At 36.1% G+C, this 25246-nt stretch overlaps 1 protein-coding gene across 1 annotated transcript in view; it reads left to right on the plus strand.

Annotated features, from left to right (window-relative positions):
* LOC150105506 (uncharacterized) overlaps positions 1 to 25246 on the plus strand; it is a 226707-nt gene that overhangs the window by 19141 nt on the left and 182320 nt on the right. Inside the window, exon 3 of the mRNA XM_090394222.1 lies at positions 16072 to 16217. Coding sequence (XP_090250348.1) covers positions 16072 to 16217 — 146 coding nt within the window. The remainder of the gene's footprint in view (positions 1 to 16071; positions 16218 to 25246) is intronic.

Here is a 25246-nt window from a genome sequence, read left to right on the forward strand (position 1 = left end):
CGATCAGGAGTCGTTGTCAAGGTCTTAGAGAAAGTAGTCAAGGGAAAAATACAGGAATGGATTGATGAAAACGAGATACTGTACAGGGGACAGCATGGCTTTGTGAAGGGTAGATCATGCTTCAGTAACTTGCTCATGTTTTATAACACAGTAACGGCTGAAATGGATAAAGGTAATGAGTATACAGTGATACTGCTGGACCTTGCTAAGGCCTTTGACAGGATACCACATGGAATTCTAATCAGTAAACTGCAGCATATGGAAATGGATATAGGGTTTGTGAGATGGATAGGTGGGTGGTTGATGGAGAGATATCAGAGAGTAGTTTATTCAGGAATAGAGTCCAAAAGATGGCCTGTGACTAGTGGTGTGCCGCAGGGTTCTGTACTTGTACCACTGCTGTTTAATTTGTTCATTAACGATATAAGGAAGGATCTAAGAGGAACAGTTCATTTGTTCGCTGATGATGCAAAGTTAGGTAAGGCAATAGTGAATGCAGAAGATGTCAAAATCTTGCAGGACGACTTGGATAGATTGGAGTTCTGGGCTAAGGAGAATGGATGTCAATTTAATGTGACAAAATGTAATATTATGCATTTTGGAGTGAAAAGATTAGCAGCAGTATACCACATTGGTGTAACTGTACTCCAGGAGATTGATGAGGCCAGGGACTTGGGAGTGTTGGTGGATAGGGAGATGAAGTTTAGGGGGCACGTTGCAAAAGTGGTTAAATCAGCTCATCAACTCACTTGGTTGTTGAAAAATACTTTGACGAGCAGAGACAAACAAGTTATTGTACCTCTGTACCTTGATAAGATCTCATCTTGACTACTGTGCCCAGATTTGGTCACCTAGGTTTCTTCTTGATGGGGAGGAGGTGGAGAAGATCCAGATGTAAGTGACCAAGATGATAGCAGGTCTATGGAATGAACCTTATGAGAACAGGCTGAAGATTTGTGGGTTGCAGAAATTAGTTGATAGGTGGAAAAGGGGAGATATGATAGAGACATTCAAATTGCTAAAGGGATTCTATAGGATTAATTCAGATGATATTTTTGAGATCAGGACTGGTGGTGGGAGAACTAGGGGACACCTATGAAAGTTGGGCAAGAGTGTGGTTAGCAGGGGTGTTAGAGCTGGGTTCTTTACTTTTAGAGTGGTAAATGAGTGGAATAAGCTGCCAGAGTCTGTTGTGGGTGCTGTGATGGTGAACGAGTTCAAGACAAGGTATGATAGATACTGTGAGAATGTAATCGCATAGTTGTGTGGACATGATGTTTAGGGCCTCCCTCGATGAGTCTAAGGACTCCTGGAGTCGCCTGAAATAATAATAATAATAATGGTATTATCTTTGATGGACAGCATGGATTTGCTAAAGGGAGGTCATGTTTTAGTAATATACTTACGTATTACAATGAAGTGACTCCTTCCTTGGACAGAGGAGAAGGATACACAGTAATATACTTGGATTTTGCAAAGGCTTTTGATGGATTACCTCATGATAAGCTGATAGTCAAACTGAGCAGATGGGGTTGGATATTAGATTAGTACATTGATTGTACTAATCTAATATCCTTTCTATCTGATAGGTATCAACAAGTTGTGTATGGGGGAGCAATATCCAAGAAAAGGAAAGTCACTAGTGGAGCGCCTCAGAGGTCTGTTTTAGGGCCATTACTGTTTAACTTGTATATTAATGATATTGGTGAAGATTTAGATGGAGATATTCAGTTGTTTGTGGATGAAGCAAAGTTGGGACGAACCATGAAGAGTAGAGAAGATGTTGTGGCCCTACAAGAAGACTTGAATAAATTGAGTGTTTGGGCATGGAAATGGGGATGTGAGTTCAATGTTGCAAAATGTAAGGTTTTAAAATTTCGAAAACAAAGAATGAGATGCAGAAATTATGCTTGGTGAGGATATATTGTTGGAGGTGGAGGAAATAAGATATATGAGGGTGATAGTGGATAAGGATCTGAAATTTAGGGGACACATAGCCAACATTGTGAAGACAACGCAAAGGCTTCTGGGAATGATGCGGAGGACACTGACTTGTAAAAGTAGGGAGATTCTTGTTCCATTGTATAAGGCTTTGATTAGGCCACACATGGACTATTGTGCCCAGATTTGGTCACAATAGTCCATGGTTTTCAGAAGGACGAAGAGATGTTGGAAAGGGTCCAAAGGCAACTGACTAAGGTAAGCTCTAACCTCTGGAATATTGAGTATGAGGAAAGATTGAGAAGATGTAATTTGCATAGTCTAGGACAGGAGGAAGAGGGGAGATATGATTGATACCTACAAGTTAGTAAGTGGTTGTTATAGGATCAATGCTGGAGAAGTTCTACAGAAAATAGTGGGAGATCGGGGGAGAATCAGAGGTCATCCCTGGAAACTGTATAAAGAGGGTGTGAGTAGGGGAATGAGAAACAGGTTTTTTCATGCAGAATTGTAAATGATTGGAATGCCTTGCCTGAGATTGTGGTGTCTGCAAGGAGTTTGAGTGTGTTTAAGACACGGTATGATGTGCTGTGTGTGTGTGGGATAAAATGACTTCCCAGAGGAGTCTTTGACTCCATGAGGTCTTGGGGTAATAATAATAATAATTGTAAATGCAACTCTATCACTTTTATTTTTCTTGCAGTTACTTCGCTCCAGAATGCTAATATGGTTGTTCCTTAGAATACATCTCATGCTGCATCACTTATCGCACAGAATAAACAGAACCATTTTAAAGGCTTGAGCAGAGGGTCCTGTTTGAGAAGTATATTATAATCTCAAACAAAAGTCAGTGATATTGCGAATTAGAAATACAGAGGGTATAGGATTAATCTTAGAGGGGAATTTTACATTGACACATAGAATGTTCAGTGTCTTCTATTCTATATGTTCACTAGGCATCTACAGATGCCATATGGTCACTCCGATGCTTGGTGATGTACCACACCAGGCCTCGCCATGTAGTCCTGTTGTTTGCTTTTCTGGAGGCCTCAACTCTCTGAAGCTTAGTCACTCCACACACACACACACACATACACACCATCCATCCATCCATCCATCTATCTCATTGATGGTCTACTCCTTCCTCTTTTTCCAGGAACTTTACTTTCTATTACTGTTCTGAGAAGTCTCCCTTCCATCCTTTCTATGTGTCCAAAATATTTTAACTTTCTTCTGTCAGTATCCTTAAGGAGCCTTAAAGTTCTACTGATCTTTTCTAACACCCATTCATTTGTATGTCTTTCAGTTATATGATATCCTCAACAGCCTTCTGTAACACCATATCTCAAAAGCAGATATCCTTTTCCAATCTAACTTCTTTATTTTCCAAATTTCACATCCATAAGTTGCTGTTTAAAAAACAACTGCATCCAAAATCCTCAACTTTGTTCCCATGGAAATAGATCCATCCTTCCAGATTTTAGACAAGTCTGTGAGTGTTGTTTTAGCCATTCCTAATCTCTTCTAACGTCTTCTGAACAGCAATTCTTCACATTAATAATGGATCCCAGTTACTTGAACTTGTTGACTACCTCAATTCTTTCTCCATTAAGGTACACTTGTTTTTCAGGAGCTTCCCCTACCTGTATTTCCTTTGAGAACCATAATCTTTGTTTTGCTGAGATTGAGTTGAAGTCCTATGTTCTTACTAATCTTGTTAACTTTGTCAGGAATTTGTTCTAGTTATTCCATGTCATTACAGAGTAGTACTGTACCATCATCATACCTCAGATTACTGATCAATCTACCACCTATACTAATTCCTGTCTTGAACTCATCCAGTGCTATGCGCATGTCCTCAGCATAGATATCAAACAAGTGAGGAGAAAGTAAACATCCTTGCCTAACTCCTTTTCCAACTTGAAGATCAGTCAATCGAACACCTGTTCTTACCATGGCCTCTTGCTCCCTGTACAAGTTGGCTATCAACCTGATAGCGTGTTGAGGAAAACCCATTCTTTTTCATTACTTCCCACAGTGAAACTGTGGGAAGTAATGAAAGGAATCCGTCTGAAGACCCTGAATGACATTGTATGTAAAAAGATGGAGAGGTATAAAATTTCAAAATACAGGATGGTAAGCTAGTTGTTTATTCAGGAGTTGACTCAAAGCATCATGGGGTAGCTGTGATACTGAAGACAGTTCAGGCAAGAACCCCTCTTGATTAAAATCCTGTTAATGATCGGATACTTTGTATTAGACTTAAGGCTCATCCTAATTTGTTACTTGTGGTCGTTTATGTACCCCACACAGATAGGCCTGATGAAGAGAGTGAGGAAATCTATGAAAGCTTAGATTGTTTTCGACTGCCTACCAAGGATAGATGTACTTAACATCTTATGGGACTTTAATGCAAAAGTGGGAAAGAGTATGAGAGTTAGGCCTTAGCGTGGCATGTTTGGTCTGGGTGAACGTAACACCCATGGCGAAAGACTGTTGGAATTTGCCCATGCTAACAGATTAGTTAGCAAGGTAAAATTCCAGAAACATCCATGTGGACCTCTACTTGGATATTGAAATTAAGGCTAGCAGGGGATGGAGGGATAAGAGTATTTAAATTGATTACAAGGATGTGAGAGACAGGATCATGGCCTAGAGACTGGAAGAAGTCAGTTTTCATACCGCTGCATAAGAAGGGAGATATAAAGGATTGCAAAAATGATAAAACTATTAGTTTAGTATCTCATGCAAGCAAGATTTTATTAAAGTTCATTCTAAATAGGATTGAGGCCAAAGTTGAGGCAGAGATGCCTGAGGAGCAAAGGTAAGGGTACTACAGATCAGATCCTTTGCCTTAGATAGATCATAGAAAAGTATAAAGAATTTAGACTTCCCCATGGTAATATGTTTCATAGACTACTCTAAAGCATTTGACTGTGTTCAGTATGTCAAACTCTTGGAAGTAATGAAAAGAATTGTTTTTCCTCAACACACTATCAGCTGATAGTTAACTTGTACAGGGAGCAAGAAGCCATGGTAAGAACAGGTGTTGGATTAACTGATTGGCTTCAGGTTGGAAAGGGAGTTAGGCAGGAATGTCTACTTTCTCCTCACTTGTTTGGTATCTGTGCTGAGGACATGCGCATAGTGCTGGATGAGCTCAAGACAGGAATTAGGATAGGTGATAGATTGATCAGTAATTTGAGATACGCTGATGATACAGTACTATTCTATAATGACATGGAATAACTAGAACAAATTCTTGACAAAGTTAACAAGATTAGTAAGAACAGAGGACTTCAACTCAATCGCAGCAAGACAAAGATTATGGTTCTCAAAGGAAATGCAGATAGGGGAAGCTCCTGAGAAACAAGTGTACCTTAAGAGGGAAAGAATTGAGTAGTCAGCAAGTTCGAGTAACTGGGATCTATTATTAATATGAAGGTGATCAGAAGAAGATTAGGAATGGCTAAAACAACATTCACAGAGTTGTCTAAAATCTGGAAGGATGAATCTATCTCCATGGGAACAAAGTTGAGGATTTTGGATGCGGCTGTTTTTCCAACAGTGACGTATGGATGTGAGACTTGGAAAAGGATAGATGCTTTTGAGATGCAGTGTTATAGAAGGTTGTTGAGGATGTCATATACTGAAAAGCATACAAATGGATGAGTGTTCGAGAGGATCAGTAGAACTTTAAGCTTCTTTAAGGATGTTGACAGAAAACAGTTGAAACTATTCAGACACATTCAAAGGATGGATGGAGAATTTCTCAGAACAGTAATAGAAGATAAAGTTCCTGGAAAAACAGGAAGGGGTAGACTGTCAACGAGATGAATGGATGGTGTGTCTGAAATGACAGATCTTCATATGGCATCTGTTGATGTCCATTGGATAGATGGATGTGGTCAGGAGCCAGTTGAATAAATTTATATAGAATAAGAGAGAGAAATGAGTCAAAGCAGTACTAGCAGTGTATGAGACAGTGTTCAAACAAGTTAAGTTATGGATATGAGAGCTGTGTTAGAAATATAGCATTGATCAATGATTAGAGGCTATAATTGAGAGTTCCGAGAAAAATTGGAGGCATGAACAGGTGGCATTGGTGGTGTAATTATATTAAAAATGAAGAGATTAGGAAAGAACTTTACCTTGTTAGCATTCAAGGAGATGAAGTTTAGGGGGCACACTGCAAAAGTAGCTAAATCAGCTCATCAACTCACTTGGTTGTTGAAAAATACCTTGACGAGCAGTGACAAGCAAGTTATTGTACCTCTGTACCGAGCCTTGATAAGACCTCATCTCGATTACTGTGGCCAGATTTGGTCACCTCGGTTCCTTCTTGATGGGGAGGAGGTGGAGAGGATCCAGAGGCGAGTGACTAAGATGATAACAGGTCTATGGAATGAACCATATGAGAACAGGTTGAAGATTTGTGGGTTGCAGAAACTAGTTGATAGGCGGAGGAGGGGAGATATGATTGAGACATTCAAATTGCTGAAGGGATTCTATAGGATTAATTCAGAGGATATTTTTGAGATCAGGACTGGTGGTGGGAGAATTAGGGGACACCTATGGAAGCTGGGCAAGAGTGTGGTTAGCAGGGGTGTTAGAGCTGGATTCTTTACTTTTAGAGTGGTAAATGAGTGAAACAAGCTGCCAGAGTCTGTTGTGGGTGCTATGACGGTGAACGAGTTCAAGACAAGGTATGATAGATACTGTGAGAATGTAATCGCATAGTTGTGTGGACATGATGTTTAGGGCCTCCCTCGATGAGTCTAAGGACTCCTGGAGTCGCCCGAAATAATAATAATAATAATAATTCAGGAATGTGTTAGCAGAGCTAATCTCACATGGTGTGGTCACTTAAACAGAATGGAAGAGGAAAGGTTAGCAAAAGAAGGGTTCTTTGCCAGGATGGCAAGAAAAGACCCACAGGAAGACCAATATCTATGTAGATTGATACAGTAAAAAGTGCCTCAGAAGATAAAAATGTAAGATTTAATAATGTTGGAGTCTTAACATATACCAGATTAATTTGGAGGAAAATTGCTAATAATGATGTAATTTTTTCATGTAGTACTATCATAATAATAATATCCTGTGTGCCACTGAGGGTACCTGTCAGGAATTTGATGACGATAATGATGAAATGCAACTGAAAGTATTTTTTAGAAATACTGGCCTATGCAGATTCATTTACCTCTGATTAATCTGGAGCTGATTTCTCATGAACAACTTTTATATACATGTATCATTAAATTAAGATCTGGTGAATGAATATTGTAGTCCATTATGCTGCCAGAAACCATTTCAAATATGTATCTGTGAGAGTGATTTTCTTGTATAAAAGAGATCTGCGGAGCTTCTATAATTGTGTGGTATACCTGTGTTTATATAATTGTGACAAAGTGAATTATATTGCTGAAAGGTAGTATAATACATCATGTGAGTGTGAAATGCTGCTGAAATCCAGTCATTTCACATTGATGACAGGGCATCGATGGCAGAATCATATTAAAATGAAGATATTAGGAAGGAACTTGGCATTGTTAACATTCAAGAAGGTGTGAGCAGGGCTAATCTAAGGTGATATGGTCACTTAAATAGAATGGGTGAAGAAAGATTAGCAAACCATGTTTGATGGTGAGGGAAAAGAACCAGAAGAAGACCAAGGTCTAGATGTATTGATTCAGTCAGAAGTATACCTTAGAAGATTGGCATGTCGAATATGACAAGACTGGAGTGCCGACAAGTAATACACAATTTTAGAAGAAAATTGTTGTTAGGAGATTGGTAATAATGTAAACTTATTCATATAGTTATTTAAATTATGGAGATATCGAATCCCACATTATTTAAAAGCCGATTAAGAAACTCTAAGATAGGAATCAAAGAGTTTCATGCCGAATATAGTAAACTATAAAAGTTCGGCGAATCCAAGCGTAAGCCAACACCTGGTAGTACAAACTGGGGCAACTCGTTGCAAAGGTGGAATAAGATCTGATCACTGTCCTTAGTATTTTTCCATAAGGTAAAACACAACTCCTAGGAGATGTATGCTGTTATACATTATGGAAGGAGGTCACTACCCAAACCGGTGTCAACCTTTATTGAGGTCTGAACAGTGAGTAGGTAGACCTGAATAATACTCAGGTTGTAGTGATGAGAACTTATGTACTTTACATAAGTTCTACTACCAGGTGTACTACAACATCTGTAGATCATCATCCCCAGATACCAGATTTTATCCACCTCTAGGAGTACATTTCTACCAATATAATGTCTCTGCAAATCACAGTCCATACTTTTGAACTTATCATTAAACTGCCACTTCCCTCATCTCACAAGCTATGTTACAGCAGATAATCTTCCGAAAAGCACTTGTCATCAGTCCAAAAATATTGTAATATAAATAAATATATTGGGTTCAAATCCCATCTATGACACGAGGAACCTTTATCAGGTATTTTCAATCAAATGGTGAGTTAGCAAGTCACATATGAGGTAGAGGATTTTTTCTCTCAGAAATTTGTTTTTTTTTTGTCTCTCCAACTAGGCAAACTGGTCCCTGTGAACATAGTTCTACAGACATAAAATATATATTCCTAGAGGGATGCAGCAGAGGACTAGCTGGCCAGTTGCATTAAATTGCCTAAAGCCCTCATCAGAGGACTCAACCTGTCTTGGATGGTTGAGACATGGATGGAAATATATATATATATGTTGAAAGTTTTTTTTTTTACCTTGGTTCTACTATACACTAAAGATGCAAAGAAATTATATACTTGGTTTTAATCTTTTATCCAAGGAAGCAAAAGAATGTTTTACCCAAATGGGTTACAACCTTTATTGAGGTCTCATCAGTGGTAGCCAGACCCCAGGAGAGATACCAAGGTTGAAGTAATGCAGAAGTCATATATATCTCATATATAAGTAGCCAAAAGGTGCTCGACCTTATTAATAAAAATCTCTGGATGAGAGAAAGATGTTGAAAGTTTTTAAATATATAAGATACTAGGGGGATCCTGATGTCTACGCCCCCCCCCATGAGTTCCGGACCGGTAGGCCGGTTCTCCTTGAATTCTGATGACTCAAAATTTGAAGACTCAAAAGGGGTTCCATTCTCCCCCCCTGCTGCCTACGGGCCCCTGAGTTCCGGACTGGTAGGTCGGCTCTCCTTGAATTGTGATGACTCGAAAGGGGGTACTACTACCCCTCCAAGTTCCAGACTGGTAGGCTGGTTCTTCTTGAATTCTGATGACTCGAATTTTGAAGACTCGAAAGGGGGTTCCTTCCCCTGGCACCAACCCCCCAGTTGCAGACTGGTAGGCCAGTTCTCCTTGAATTCAGATGACTCGAATTTTGAAGACTCTAAACGCTTACCCCCCCCCCCCCCCCCCCGACTTCCGGACTCGTAGACCTCTTCTTGAATTCTGATGACTCGAATTTTGAAGACTTGACACTCAGGGTTGCCCTGAGTTTCAAAACGTTTCAAATAACTTGACAAAAAACATGACACAAAAACATTACAAAAAAAGGCTTATCATTTTATATTATAGAGTAGATGTATGACCTCTGCATTACTTCAACCTTGACATCTCACCTGGGTCTAGCTCCTACTGATGAGACTTCAATAAAGGTCGAAATCGGTCTGGGTAGTCGCTCTTTCCGTTATGCATAACATTTTACACGTCTGAAAGGATGTGTGATTTGTGTATAAAGGCTAATGACTTAATATCTATCCCATAATACTATTATGGGATAAATACTAAGATAGATACTACTATCCCAGACAAACCACCAGAGCATACGCAGGCTTACTGTTCTTTTCAGTGAACAAGCAGAAGCTCTTTACTCTCGCAGAATCAACTCTTCAGCGGGAGCCAGATTAAAGTAATGCAGAAGTCATACATATCTCATATACAAGTATATTAATAAGGTCTAGCACCTTTTGGCCACTTGTATATGACATATGTATGACTTCTGCAGAATCAACCCTTCAGTGGGAGCCAGATTAAAGTAATGCAGAAGTCATGCATATCTCATATACAAGTATATTAATAAAGTCCAGCACCTTTTGGCCACTTGTATGAGATATGTATGACTTCTGCATTACTTTAATCTGGCTCCCACCGAAGGGTTGATTCCGCAAGAGTAGAGAGCTTCTGCTTGTTCACCGAAAAGAACAGTAAGACCATGTATGCTCAAATGGTTTGTCTGCTGCTCTGCTGAGTTAAGGCTTGGATTTTGAACATGCTGTTTCACCTCAATAAAGGTTCAAACTGGTCTGTATAGCAGCCCTTCCCATTATGCATAGCATTTTACATGTCTGAAAAGGTGTGTGCTTTGTCTTATGGGATACATACTAAGGCAAGTGATGTGAAGTCACTAGCCTCTATATACAAGTAGCTCAGATGTGAATGTATTTCACATGCTAAACATTGTTTTGCTTCCTTTGATAAAGGATTAAAACCAAGTACATAATTTCTTGGCATCTTTAATGGAAACTTGGGAAATAGGATTAAAAACCAAGTTTATATAAAATTACTTGGTATCTTGCATACATAATATACCCAAGTTAAAAATCTTTCTACATCTGTCTCTCATCCTGAGATTTTATTTATAAGCTCCTAAGGAAAGTGATCAGAGCTTTACCAGGAGTTGCCTCAACTGGCACTACCAAGAGTTGCCTTGGACTTGCACTACGTGCAGGTGCAAATTTGACTTTTTTTGTCTGTTTGTTTACTTGGGAAATAGGATTAAAAACCAAGTTTATATAAAATTACTTGGTATCTTGAATATATATATATATTAGGGGCGAATATTCCAGGCGTGCTAGGTGTGCGGTGCTCATCCACGAAATATCAGTATCACCGATATTATATTTTTGTATTTATTCCTGTTAAAGTCTTCCCTAATTGTTTGCAGACTTTGCATGATTCCTAAAATTAAACAAAATATACTAATGCTACATTGCCTTCTTCAGGAGGATAATGAAGCATTAGTGTTTCATAAAGAGGGACTTTTTGACGTGTAAACATTGCATCACATTCGCGTTAATAGTTTCGCGGAATAGCCCAGGTGTGCTTTCAAAATGCATACACCTTTGAGCCCTTTGAAAAGATGTAAAGAGGGTGCAGCAGGTCAAATTCTTAGTGTTCTAGTATTTTTAAACTGCTCAGAAGGTGAGGCTGGGTGAGCTCACATTGAGAGCTCACCCAGCACCTAACTGCTGTGATTGGTTATTGTGTCAACCAATCCAATTGAGCGTTGTCACTTGTCATGAGTTGAGTACTTTCTGTATCCAGTGGCTGTATTACAAACAGCTGTTACACGTGTTTTCTGGAACTGAAAATTTTGAAAGTGGATGTTAGGAGATAAACTTAAATGTTTCTCTTGCTTGTGCAGTATAGCATCTGTTGAGGTTGCAAAGTTTTTTAATGGTACAGAGACATTTTTATTCTAGTCTTCGGAAACAACAGACAGTAAAAAATATCTATTCCTGAATAAAAATGAACATTTTGTGTATTATAAGATGTTGACAAAAAAATATCAGCATATGTGAGATTGATTAGACAGACGAACAGCTGATACTAAAAAAGAAAACTAATGAATGTAGGATTCCCGAAAGTGTGGATAATTCTGATAATGATCGGATGGTATGTACACTGAGTCTCAGTAAACAAAAGAAAATTCTTGGAATATGGAGCGAAATATACACAAACTAGAGAAATACACATAACATGGGCAACAAATTTTACGAAATGATTTGCTGCTCCATTAAACCATATTTATTCCTGCCATACTCTCTGTCTCCTCGTAATTTTTTTTTTTAATTATGCCATCATAAATTCACTTAGTCATGTCTATACTTTATAGGATCATGCTATTCACTCTACCCAACAACTTACAGGACACACACACACATACACACACATATCGCAAATGTCAATTATTAATAATTCGTTTACCATTAATGAAAGTATTTCTACTCACACTTATTCTTTCCTTTCATTTCCTATTCTCTCATGTCTTATAAATGATGGTTCACATATTTTCATCTTTGAGTATTTCAAATATACCAACCAAATATAGCATTCTCCTTAATTGTTATTTTCTAATAAATCCTAAAACAGATTGTTCCCCCACTCTACTCAGAAGTTTTCAAAGTTATCCTGCAATTAATTGCATTGGACCAATTAAGATGAGCGCTGATACGCTATGCACTCAAAACTTTCGGTCATTTGCGTCCGCAAGGGGCAAATGGGGCACTCCCCTTGGGATCGAGTAAAAAATTCCACAAATTATAATCGTAAAAGTGATTGAGATATGTAACCTTAAACCCCCGACCATGGGATGCTTTTTCTATCTTAAAATTTTATTATGGGTTGGCCTGTTTTGGCCCACGGCAGGGTAGCCATTAATGAAAAATGGCTACCCTGCGTGTTTTATTGCAGCAATAAAGCACTTGTTCCTGTTTTGGGTTCATCTTTTTCTGATTTGGGAAAAAAATGTTCATTACTGTTGTGAAACAGCGATCAGTTCGTTTTCCCTCTGTATCTAGTGGGTCACTGAGTAAAGTATGAATTGTAAATTTATAGTGAAACAAATTTAAACAGAAAAATACATTTTTAAGAGGCAAGTGTATGTAATTTAATATTATTTTACTTGTTAGTTTTATGATTTTTTGCTTTTAAACTGAAATAATTTAATTTAGGCTTTTGGGATTAGTTAAATAGTTGATTTTTAATAAAATATGCCAGTAAATTTTTTTATATATGAAATTTTGCTAAAAACTGTATTAATTTCAAATATTTTTTCCCGAGAATTAAAGATCATTAAAATCGATGTAAAATGCAAATAATGTATTTATAGTTTACATTGATATATAATTACATCGAAAAATGCTAAAAGATGTTTATTGATGTAATTATTTAATTACATCAATAACTATAAAATTTTATTGATGTAATTATTTGTCTCCAAGCTTTGCCCCCCACCCCAGAAAATTTTCTGCAGACACCCATGCACACGATCAAATTGATCTGAAATTTGTAGCTTGGGTTGCATACCCCACACCCAACCAAAATGGGCACGTGATGTCACTGATATTTATATATATAAAAAAGATAAGCCGAAACTTGAAACGTTTTTATGTGACGTTTTTTGTCACACCAGCTAACCAGCCCAGAACTCGGGGGCGATTGAGCGCGGGGGGGGGGAGCCCCCAGTGTGTGTGTGTGTGTGTGTGTGTGTGTGTGTGTGTGTATATATATATATATGATGATTTGTTGTATTAACTCGGAATTGGGATATGTTCATACTTTTTTGTACTCTTGAAAAACTATCAATAAACAACTATACCGCCATCAACAAAACAACGTGCAAACACAGAACGACCCCAAAGGTTATATCTCCTTGCCATACATCACACGCTCTCCAAGAAACTAAGAAGAATTTCGGGAAAGTTTAACATAAAAATGTGCTTCTCTACTCTTCCGAAACTAAGATCAAGTTTAAGCAAATACAAACAAGCTCACAACCATCTACAATTCCCAGGTGTGTACAAAATCACATGTGACTGTGCAAAACCATACTGTGGCCAAACGGAAAAATCCATCCTCCTACGCCTCGAAGATCACCGAAGAGACATTGCTTACAAAAGAACCTCTCAAGCCATATCCTGTTTTCAGTAAACACAAATAATGAAGGCTGCCAACATGAGATAAACTGGACAACAACTTCAAACCTTCACATATGCCATGACGAGGTGGAACGCCGCATAGTCGAGTCTAAAGAAATTGTCATGAACCCTCTCCATTTAAACATTAGCCTGAGCTACAATCTACCACACTCTTTCAGCTCTGCTGTCAGATATTGGCGCACTCGTGAAGCCACACGCGCACAGGTGTCTAACAATAGAACTTGAACTCGGACTGTAGCTCCAGTTAAAAGTTAACTGTGGTTTATAGTCGAATTTATAGTGACTCAGTGTTTGTTTGTAGTGTTTTTTATTTGCTTTCTATGTTCTCTCACGCCTGAAGAAGTCGTCCACTCCGATGAAACATGTTGCGTAATTAAAAAATTTGATTGTTTGTTCTAATTCTCAGATCTCTGTCAGTACAAAAAAGTATGAACACACACACACAGGTAACCTTTGTATAACGCGTATGTTAGGTTCCACAGAAATGCCATGTTATATAAATAGTGTTTTGGGAGACTCAGATCACATAGAAAAAGTAGGGTTATGTTCGGAAATCGTTTTTTTTTTTAAAAATTATATAAACAACAATGACATATCCAACAAAAAATATTTTTATTTAATTCAGGTAATTCGTGTAAGTTAAGAAAACATAGAGACTATGAAACAAAATACAGGTAACCCTCACATAACGCGGTATTTATACAACTCGGTTTCGATATAACGCGGTTTACAAACTGTAGTAACCCTTGTTCAGTATGGTACTTATACAACTTTGGTTTCGATAAAAACACGGTCTACAAATTGTAGTAACCCATTATCTTTTCATATATTTTTCACCATGTGGCTTAAAAATTAAATTTTATCTTTGTTAAATTTGCGTCTGCCTGTATTGTGCATGTAGTTATAAGCAGCGAATTTATATTAAGAGAAATACCCTTTAGCATGCATGTGTGGCAATTGGTTACTGTATACAGTGGTGGATTACCCATTATGGCAACGAGGCACGTGCCTAGGAGGGGCCCCAGGCTTTTTTTTTGGGGGGGGCAGACTTTTTTTGGGGGGCAAGACAAGACATTTTCCTAAAATAGATTAATGTTTTCAGTAAACATCATAAAAATCTTGATTTTTTTTAAGCGAAAATTTTTTCGAAACAATTATTATGTTTTAATACGTATTTTGAATAGTACGCACTATCTACGCTTTAAATAATGCCACAATACCAGTGTTGACAAGCTTCGTATTTTGTATTTTGAACAGCGCGCGCTATCTATGCTTTAAATTAAAGCATAGATAGATACCGCATTACCAACGTCGGCGCAATGCGCCATTGACAGCTTCGAGGTCACGAAAACTGATTGCATTGCTGAGATAGGAAGTTTCGCCTGGTTGCTCCTTAACTTCATTTGTTATTGAATCGTGTAAGAGTGAGGTGTTTGTTTCAAAAATAACTTTTTAGTGTGACTTTTTGTGTTTTCATTGCAAGTAAAAAAAAATTGTAAAATTGTAAAAAAAAACTGATAAACAATCAGGTTAAAGAGTATTATAATTTGTAAAAACGACATAAAAAATTATTCATTAAACTAAAAAGTTTTATTATTTATCATCCTTTAACAGGAAAATCCAGAAGTTCAAAAAATTCAAAAGTACAAAATTTCATTTATTTGCCACCTAACTTTTATTTATTTTTTTTGGGGGCCCCCAAATATAATTTGCCTAGGGGCCCCAAGTATCCTTAATCCACCACTGACTGTATAAAGTCTTTATTGTTGAAAGTTGTCCTTCATTTCTGCCAGGAAACGCATTCAAAATCTCGTTTTTACCTCCCTTAAAAATTTTTTTTCTAGGCTATTTATTGAGAATAATTTAATGGAATCAGAAATCTCTACTGATAAAGTATGTATGTGTGTGTGTGTGTGTGTGTGTGTGTGTGTGTGTGTGTCAGGTCGGTGATCGAGTGCAAGTTTCTCTTCGTTAGACTAAACATTAAAGTTTATGCATCTCCTAAACCAGGATATCCAAACTGGTAAACAAGAATAGAAAGAATAGTCTCTTTTAATTATAGAAATGTTTCTTGGGCTGTGCATTTTGAGTTCAAAACGCACAGCCCAAGCACCCATCTTGTTTATGCACAGCCAACTATCAGTATAGCAAAATCATAGGACCACAGCAATAATTAGGTATAGTGGATAGTTTGCTATAGTAAATTTTCTATATAGACACACACCTTATTTCCCCCTCTAGCACGCTTCACATGTCCAGCATAAGTAATGTACATGGCTTGATTGATTTGTTCCTTAATGCTTTCAACAGCTATTGTTTAAGCTCTAAAGATTCTAGTGTAACATTAGAGAAATATTAGGATTTATCTGTTTTATTTAGTTAAATCCATGTTTTTATATGTTAAAACATCATAATATTTTTAGGAGGAGCCCAATTGGGTCTTGTGTATCAAACACCAAAAGAAGAAGAAGGAATTAAAACTGTGCAAGAAGCTATTAAGCATGGTATTAATTACATTGACACAGCTCCCTATTATGGATGTGGGAATGCAGAAATTGTACTTGGCAAGGTAAGTAATTTCAAGAGCTTAGGCGTAGCATTTTTTTTTTTTTTCATAAGGTTTTTTTTATCTGATTTCATTGTATATGTGGTGGTCATGTAACAAAAACAACTATTCATTATGTTAATGGCACTATACATGTCATATATCATAGTCATCATCAATTTTCCTCCTGTGTACCTTCAAGTGAAGGTATAGGATACAATCTCCTACTGATAATCTTTCTCCAAATCATCTATTACCTGTCAGCACTCCATCTAGATGTTGGTCTACTTCTAAGTCTTTTTCCTTTTTTATCTTAGCACAAAACACCAGCTTTTCTAATCTTTGCTCGCCTATTCTGTTTAAGTGGCCATACCATTTTAGATTAGTTCTGCATGCACATTCTTGAATGCTAATAATGTTAAGTAACTTCAAATATCTTCGTTTTTAATATGATTCTGCCACTGATGCTATCAGTTCACTTCCTATTTTTTACTCACAACTCTCATGTCTCTGGTCTCTAGTCTTTGATGAAGTAGTTTATTTCTAACCCAACTCTCAGATCCATAACTTAAAACTGGTTTGAACATTGTCCTGTATATTGCTAGTTTAGTGTTTTGGTTAATTTCTCTCTTATTCCATATAAATGTATTCAGTGCTCCCTACCATATCAGTTTTTCTTATTCTGTTGTAACTTTTCTTATTGTGTCTCAAGAGCTGAAATATGTTACTTGTTTTTATCTTCTCCATTGAGAATGCAGCTGACATTTCTAAGTTCCTGCCTATTTTCATAATTGTGGTCTTTTTTTTTATTGCTGATTTTCTTGCCAAATTTCTGGTTATTATTCAGTTTTATTCAGAGAATCCTGGAGTCTTACACTGGATGTGTTTAGGACTACAATATCATCTGCTAAAAAGCAAAGAGGTAAGTTCAATACCTCTGATTCTAATGTTGTTGTTAGCTTAAATGTCCCACTGCAGTTCGAAGACCTCCCCCAACATCTCTCCCACTCTCTCTCTCTCTCTCTCTCTCTCCCTCTCATTCTGGGCCACCCTTGTCCATGGGATTGCGAGATTTTTTCAATGTCATCTCTCCATCTTTTTCTCTGTCTTCCAGGTTTTCTGACTCCTCCTCTCAGGAGCCACTCTGTTGCTCTCCTAGACCATCTATTATCGTGATATCTTGCCAAGTGGTCTGTCCAATCCCATTTTGATTTCTTAAATCTCCAAATGACATCTTTTATTTTTGTTAGGTCGCTTAAGTCCTTATGCCTTATTCTATCTAATCTGGATATTCCTAGTAAACTCCTCTCCATTGCTCTTTGGCAAACTTGGAGCTTTTTTTTTGTCTGTGCAGTGGTTGGTGCCCAAGTCTGGAAACCGTAAGTCAAAGTTGGTAGGACAATCATATCTAATAATTTTCTCTTTAGACAAATGGGGAAGTCCCCTTTAATCCAATGCTTCATTCCCAGTAGCTCTTCCAAGTACTGTCTATTCTGCATTGGATTTCAAGGTCAAAGTGACCTTGAAATGGTTGCAAATATTTTTGTTTTATGATAGTTTGTTAGACCTATTTCCTTCCTTTTTATGCTTAATTCATTGATCATCAGATTAAGTTGAGAGCCATCTTCAGCAAACAGAACAATGTCATCCACAAAATGTAGATTGTTTAACATTGTCTACTGAATATTAATACCATAATCATCCCAATTCAGATCTCTCAAAATGGCTTCAAAAGCTGCCATAAAAAGTTTGAGAATGGGATCACTTTGATGCCTCTCACCATCCTAAAGAAGTTACCGCTTCCCTCCAATCTGATAAATGCTCCGCTATTTTCATAAATGGTTTGAAGTAGCCAGATATATTTTTCCTTGATTCCCGTGTCTTTCAAAGCATGGAAAAGATGGTAATGGTTCTGTGGAATCAATGATTTGCTATAGTCAATGAAGACCATATATAAAAGTTTATTGTATTCTAAATATTTTTCAATTATTTGATCAACTAGTGCATAGATAGTCTAGTGTAGAAAAATTTTTCCCTAAACCCACTTGTTCATATATTGTTCGGAGTCTAATTGGTTACAAATTCTCTTGAGGATTATTCTGCAGTTGTTTATATCTGATTTTACACCTTTTTTTTGTGAAGAAGAATTATTTCTGATTTCAGCCATTGATTAGGGAAAGTCTCCTCTTCTAGGATTCTATTGTACAATTCAAGTAATAATGATAATAAGTTGTCTAACCCATGTTTCAAAAGCTCTGCAGGCACTTCTTTGGTCCTGGACACTTATCACATTTCATTTCATTGATAGCAGTTTTAATTTCTATTTCTGTTATGGGTGGAACACTAACATTTTCCACGTGTCTATTGTTTACTGAATTTGATCCAATTAAATGGCTTGTATAAAGGTTTTTGTAAAAGTCATTGGCGATGTGTTGAATTTCTTTCCTATTGTTTGTTATTTTTCTATTTTTATCTAAAAGACATTGAATCCATTTTTTGCCTTCAGAAAGGCCATTTTTAGCTATTTTTAGTGAGGTTCTATTTTCTATTGCCTTGGATATTTCACTTGTATTGAATTTTCTCAGATCATTGTGGATTTCTCTTTTGACAGATTTGTCAAATACTGCAAATTTAATCTTATCTCTCGATGAATGAAATCTGTCTTTCTTTAGTATTTCTCTTTCATATATTAGTATCTTAGTTTTTTGAGAGGTCTTATTATTCTTCCTGCCAGTCGAGTTATTCATCTTCATCATCATCATCATTAAATTCCTGACATGTACCCTCAAGGGGTGTACAGGATATGATAGTAATACATGAAAAAACTGGCATCATTATTAATTTTTTATTTACAATTTTCCTCCAAATCAATCTGTTACCTTTCAATACTAAATTATCAGATCTTATATTCTGTCTTCTAAGGCACATTTTACTGTGTCAATCCACCTACATCTTGGTCTTCCTCTGGGTGTTTTTCCTGCCAACCTGACAGAGAATACTTGTTTTGATAATCGTTCCTCTCTCATTCTGATTAAGTGACCATACCACCTGAGATTATGTTAACACAGTTCTTGATGCTAACAATGTCAAGTTCTTTTCTAAATATCCTTGTTTTTAGTATGATATTGCCATCTGTTTCTGCTCCTAATCTTTCTCATATCTGTTGTCTCTAGTCTTTGGTCAAGTGTTTTATTTCTAACCCAGCTCTCAGATCCACAAGTTAAAATTGGTTTGAACAATGTATAGAATACAGCTAATGTAGTGTTTTGACCAATTTCTATTGCCATATAAATTTATTCAGTTGATTTCCTATCATACCAGCTGTTGTCTATTTCCAAATTTAATTTACCATCTTCATTAAAAATTGTTCCTAGGTAGCTGAAATGTTTCACTTGTTCTGTAGGTTCTCCATTCACAATGCAGTTGATATTTTTAATGCTTCTGCCTATTTTCATTGTCTTTGTCTTGTTATTGCTGATCTTCATACCAAATCTATTACAACAGTTATTCAGTTTAGACAGGGAATCTTGCAGACTTGTACCGGATTTATTTAAAAGCATAACGTCTACATAAAGTGAAAACCTGAGATTAACATCTCCAATTTTGGTATCATGTTTAATACCACTTTCCTTCATAATGGGATCCATATAGATAATGAATAACAGGGGGAGTAAGTAATTCACATCCTTGTCTGATACCAGATTTAATATCAAACCATCTTCCTGTACTTCCTTCAGTTTTAAGCTGACTTACAACTCAAATAAAGACTAAGTATTGCTTGATATAAAGCCCCATTAACACCATATAACTGCATTGTATTGAATAGCTTCTCTCTTGGCACCTTGTCATATGCCTTTTCCAGATCTACAGAACTTAAATACAGCTCTTTGTTATATTCCCATGATTTCTCAACTATTTGTCGTAAAGTGAAGATCTGATCCTGACAGCTTCTATTTGGCCCGAATCTAGCTTGTTCTTCACCATGTTTTCCCATCCACAATCCTTTTCAACCGTTTCTCAAGTATACTTGCATAAATCTGTCCAAACCTTCTGAACTATGCAGTGCAGCCACTGTAAGATTTTTATACCTGTATACTTGAGCGTTTCTGGTTGAATATCATCTACTCCAGCTGCCTTTCCACATTTCAGGCTTTTGATGACTTTTTCTATTTCAAGTATAGATATATATTCCTGATTGCATGCCTGTTGAGTGTTTTTCATCAGTGTGCGGTCACTGATTGTTTAATTTAGCAGTTTTTCAAAGTAATTACTCCATACATCAAAGATATCTTTTTTTCCATTTTTCATGTCACCTTTATTATTTCTAATTCCTTTTACAGCACTCTTTCCTCTGTTTCTGAGCTTTTTCAACAGCCTCCAGAATATTTTTCCACCTTCCTGATATTTATTTTCTATTTTTTTATTTTCAGTATTCTATGTTTTCTATATTCTATGCTCCTTGGCGGCAATGCTTGCTAAATAGAAGTTAATGTATTTTGGGCATATTATGCAAGCTGAGGGCATGAAAAGGAGAGGAAGACTGCAAAATATTTGGACAGACAACATAAAGTAACTGACCAACTTGAACTTAAAGTTGTTGAAAGAAAAGGCAAGAGGCCAAGTGTGATGGTGTCGTGACGTTGTTCTCTTGATGTTCGAATCCGCCATCTTGTTAAAAGTCACTTTCATAAAATAAAGGAAAACTAATTGTAAATTGATCACTGATCTAAGGGTAGAGAAATTTCTATTATACTCTGCCACTCTATCCTTAGATTAGTCTATATGAAATAGTAGGATCAATTCAAAGTTAGTTAGCAGTCTTCTCATTCATTCATTCAGGCCGAAGTATTTATTTTCTCTCTTTGTGGGATTCCCGCTAGATTCGAATTTTTGTGAACGGTGCAGTAAAAAGAATTTCAGGCAAATACAACGGTTAGGTTTAGGTTAACAAATAAAGCATTTAATATAGGTTATATAACACTTACATAAATTTTACTTCTAATTTTAAACAATAGAAATAAGTCAAACATTAAGTCAAGTCAATTACATTAGCACAATCTTCCAAGTCTTCACATACACTTTCTTAGCTTCTGGGTTATAAAGTTTTTACACTTAAATGAATATAATAGAACATCCAATCTAATTAGTTTTCACACATTTTTCAGTCATGCTATAAGTTCAAAATATTACAGGATCTAATAGCTGAAAATATCTTTCAAACAATTCCTATCTCCAATTCTCAATCACAAAGGGTTTCCACAGTTAAAGTTAATAATACACTATGATAGACCTTACCGGAAATGGTTCCTAGAACATCTATTATGTTGTGAGCAAACTTCTGGAATTTACTTATCACACTTAAAGAATAAAAACAGATCTACAAAACTTATCTGTAGTTATACTTAAAGCACTATCAATTACGCTTCAGAATTCTTGACATCAATTAGGGCACTTCAACTATCCTTATTACCACTCATAAATTAATTAAAACACTGTGAGGTTCTCTTTAGGGCAATTCGGAAATAAGCTGCAATACTAGATCAGCTGGGTTCATTCAGAATTCTTCCTTGAATGTTCAGCTTTTTACTTTATCCGATTGTAGCTTTAATTTTCCTTCTATTATTACTGCTGATTTCAATTTCAGCTAACTATAAAATTCGTTACGTTCTTGCTCACTTATAAAAATTATCCACTTAACTCCTACCCTTAAGAACCCTTTATTTACTTCTATTTCTTTATTTTATCACCCTGCTTCCTCTCACTTCCAAGTTTCCGTCCAAACTCTTCACTTTTTATATATATATATATTTTTTTATTCTCTCTTCAGCCCACGCTCTGTTCCACTCGCGCTCATTTATTTCACGCATCTCCATGACAACAGACAAACATAAACATTCTCGCCAATGTTAGACAAGGCTATAATACTAAATTGAGTCATTACATACCATTAAGCTTTATACACAAATAGGAATAATTAGAATATTTGCTTTTCAATAAATGCATAGTTAATATTGCAAATACAAGTTTTTATAATATTGACATAACAATAAATAAAATAGCTTAATAATATTTAATACAGAATCTATTTACCATTAACACATTTCTTTGATTAAATAATTAAATATTTGATATAATTAAGGTGGTTATATGATATCAAATTATAATTTACGTTATTTACATTAAATAATATTTACAAACGTAGCCTTTGTGATGGAAAATCATGTTGGATTCTGAATCAAATAACATTTATTCTATTTTCTACATAATTAGAATCCAACAATGGAAAGCTTTTGTTCACGAGATCACCAAGAGTCAGAAATGACTGGATGACACATAACAACAACAATATATTGGTAGTTCACTAGGTAATATTTCACTGTGATCATCAGAGCTGTAACAAAGACTGATACAAACATTACTGATCAATTCAAAATGAATCACATCACATGTGATAAAGCTGAAATTGACTAAGGACTTAATTGAAGACATAAACTCACAAAAAAAAAATTACACACACACACACAAAACAGTGGAAGCTTAATTATTTCTGTTCATTCAGCTATCATAAAAAGGTGCCTCAGAACATTTTAATTCACCAGCTTATATTAAAAAAAAATTTTCTTTAGTGACATAAAGCAATATTCTATCATAAATTAATCAGTAATAATAATACTAAAATTTTAAATTATTGTCAAATACAGCAATCCCTCGATTAATGTGCCTAATGCGATTCTTTAAAACAGACGCAGTAATCGAAAATGCACTAATCAAATATAATAACTTATGGGGAAAAGTATAATTCGTTCCTCAAATTTCTTTTTTGACACTTAATTTTTTTATAAACGAATTGATGTATTCTCAGGGCCTAGTTAAAGAAAAACCTTGAAGCTGAAAGGCAATAAAACATATTCAGAATATAAATTTATTATTCTGCTTCTTAACAAAGAATTCAGCTAACGTAGTTTGGCGGGCATTCTGTTTCTTTTTTTCATGCAACTGACAGTATCAGTACAGTAACGAGGGTATGAAGCACCTATGGCAAGTGTCTAACTTGCACCCCCCCCCCTAACCCAATGCAAGTGTCTAACTAGCGACCCCAACCCAAAAATGACAAAGACTTTGAAAAAATTAAATGTAACAAGTTAAATTTTACTAAATGTAATATGTTAAATACTTACTATTAACCCCATACAACTCATTAACCCCAATGAGTTGTAGTATTGCAGAATTTGTGTGTCTAAAGCGGTGTATTGCCAAAATTTAAAAATGCAATATAAAATAGCAGACTTTTATATCTATTTATTTATTTTATTTTTTACATTTTTTACTAAATAATAAATTTAGTTTAATCCTTTATCCAAGTGAATGCTTCTGCCTTGGTATCTCCACTTGGGGCTGGCTCCCACTGAAGAGACCTCAATAAAGGTCGAAACTAGTCTGGGTAGTGGCCCTTCCCTTAATGCATAACATTATACATATCTGCAAGGAGATGTGTTTTGCATTATGGGAGATACTGAAATAGGAGTGTTGGTAGCTTGCTCCACCTTTCCAGGAGTTGCCTGGCATTGTACCACTTTACCCCAGTCCTGAAGATACTTTCAGGCGCAAACTTTGTTTGCACACACTTGGATAAAGGATTAAACTAAATTTATTATAGTCTAACCAAGTGAAAAATAAACTTTTAACATCTTAATATTACATTTTTTACGTTTTGCTCCCCAAACCTAGTTGCGCCCGTGGCGCAACTAGGCACTGGACGCCCTTGTTATGGCACTGGATGGTATGGCCCTATTGCCTCTTTTGCAAATTTTACTGCCTCTCTTTATCAAGGTCAGCCTCTAAGCATTGCATGAAAAATATTTCAATTTGTTTCTGAGAAATCTCTTTGGGCTTGTCGGTGATTATATTTTCTTCATATTCTTTGGGATCTTCCTGCTGTGCATCTAAATTTAGCAGGTCGGAATCACTCAATTTCTCAGAATGAGATTCACTATTTAATTGGCTTAGATTCATTTGAAAAGCCTCTAAAATCATTTGCACAATGTGGAAGAATGTGCTTCCAAACGGCTCGCTTATTGCTCGCAGTAATTTCATTCAACTTTGCGACTTTATAACCACGCTGAGATCTCTGATTTGGCCAGAAAAGTCTTGGAAGGTGTTCACTTCCAAAAAAGGCCGGTTTCATCGACATTATTTATTGATCAAAATAGCCGCCGTCGTCCACAATTTTCTTCAAAATCTCTGGATAATTTGTGGCCACTTATCTGCACACGCTGTTTCGCCTGTGATTAGAATACTATGTAGACTATTTCTTTTTATGAAACGTTCAAACTACCAGCACTAGCATGGAATTCTTCTTTTCCATCATTGATAGCTCTTTCTTTCAAGGATGCAAAGAGACATAATGCTTCTGATTTAATAAGGTCAGTGGATCTGTTTTTGGTTACAATCTTCGATCATTGTAGAAAGACGTTTCTCTAATTCAATATTATAATACTTTGATTTTGGGTGCATGCATGATGAACTGGAAGCAACCTTACTTTTCTCTCTGTATTCAGCAGTTTTGCTTAAAATTGCTCTTATAGTTAATTCACCTATTTTTGTGTTCTTGTCCAATCTTTGCTCTGGACTCGCCTTGTTCATTTTCTTTATTATTTCAAGTTTTTCTTCCAATGAGATTACTTTTCGAATAATTTTCACACTTCCACATTTTTGCTCACTAATTCTTTTACTCATGATGAAAGATTGGGAAAATACTTTAAAATAAAAAAAAAGTAAGGACAATTGCAATGAAGGCACGAGATGTGATCATCAAAATGCTATGTAATTAGCAGATGACATTAATTTAAGCGTTAAATTTGGAACATAGTGTAGATAGAAATAATGTAGTATTTCATTAAAAAATAACTTTGTAAAATGTTTTAAATCAGCTAAATTATTTCATCCTGGTGAGTGATTTTTTAAAATAGTTAGCCATAAAAAACGTATAGATGGAAAATTTTTAAAATCATTAACATTTATTTTTAAGATGTATATAGGCACACTAATCGGAT

This window comes from Typopeltis vanoorti, chromosome 6 (genome assembly GCF_054136105.1).
Source record: "Typopeltis vanoorti isolate ZY-2024b chromosome 6, IOZ_Tvanoo_1.0, whole genome shotgun sequence".
Lineage (NCBI taxonomy): Eukaryota > Metazoa > Arthropoda > Arachnida > Uropygi > Thelyphonidae > Typopeltis > Typopeltis vanoorti.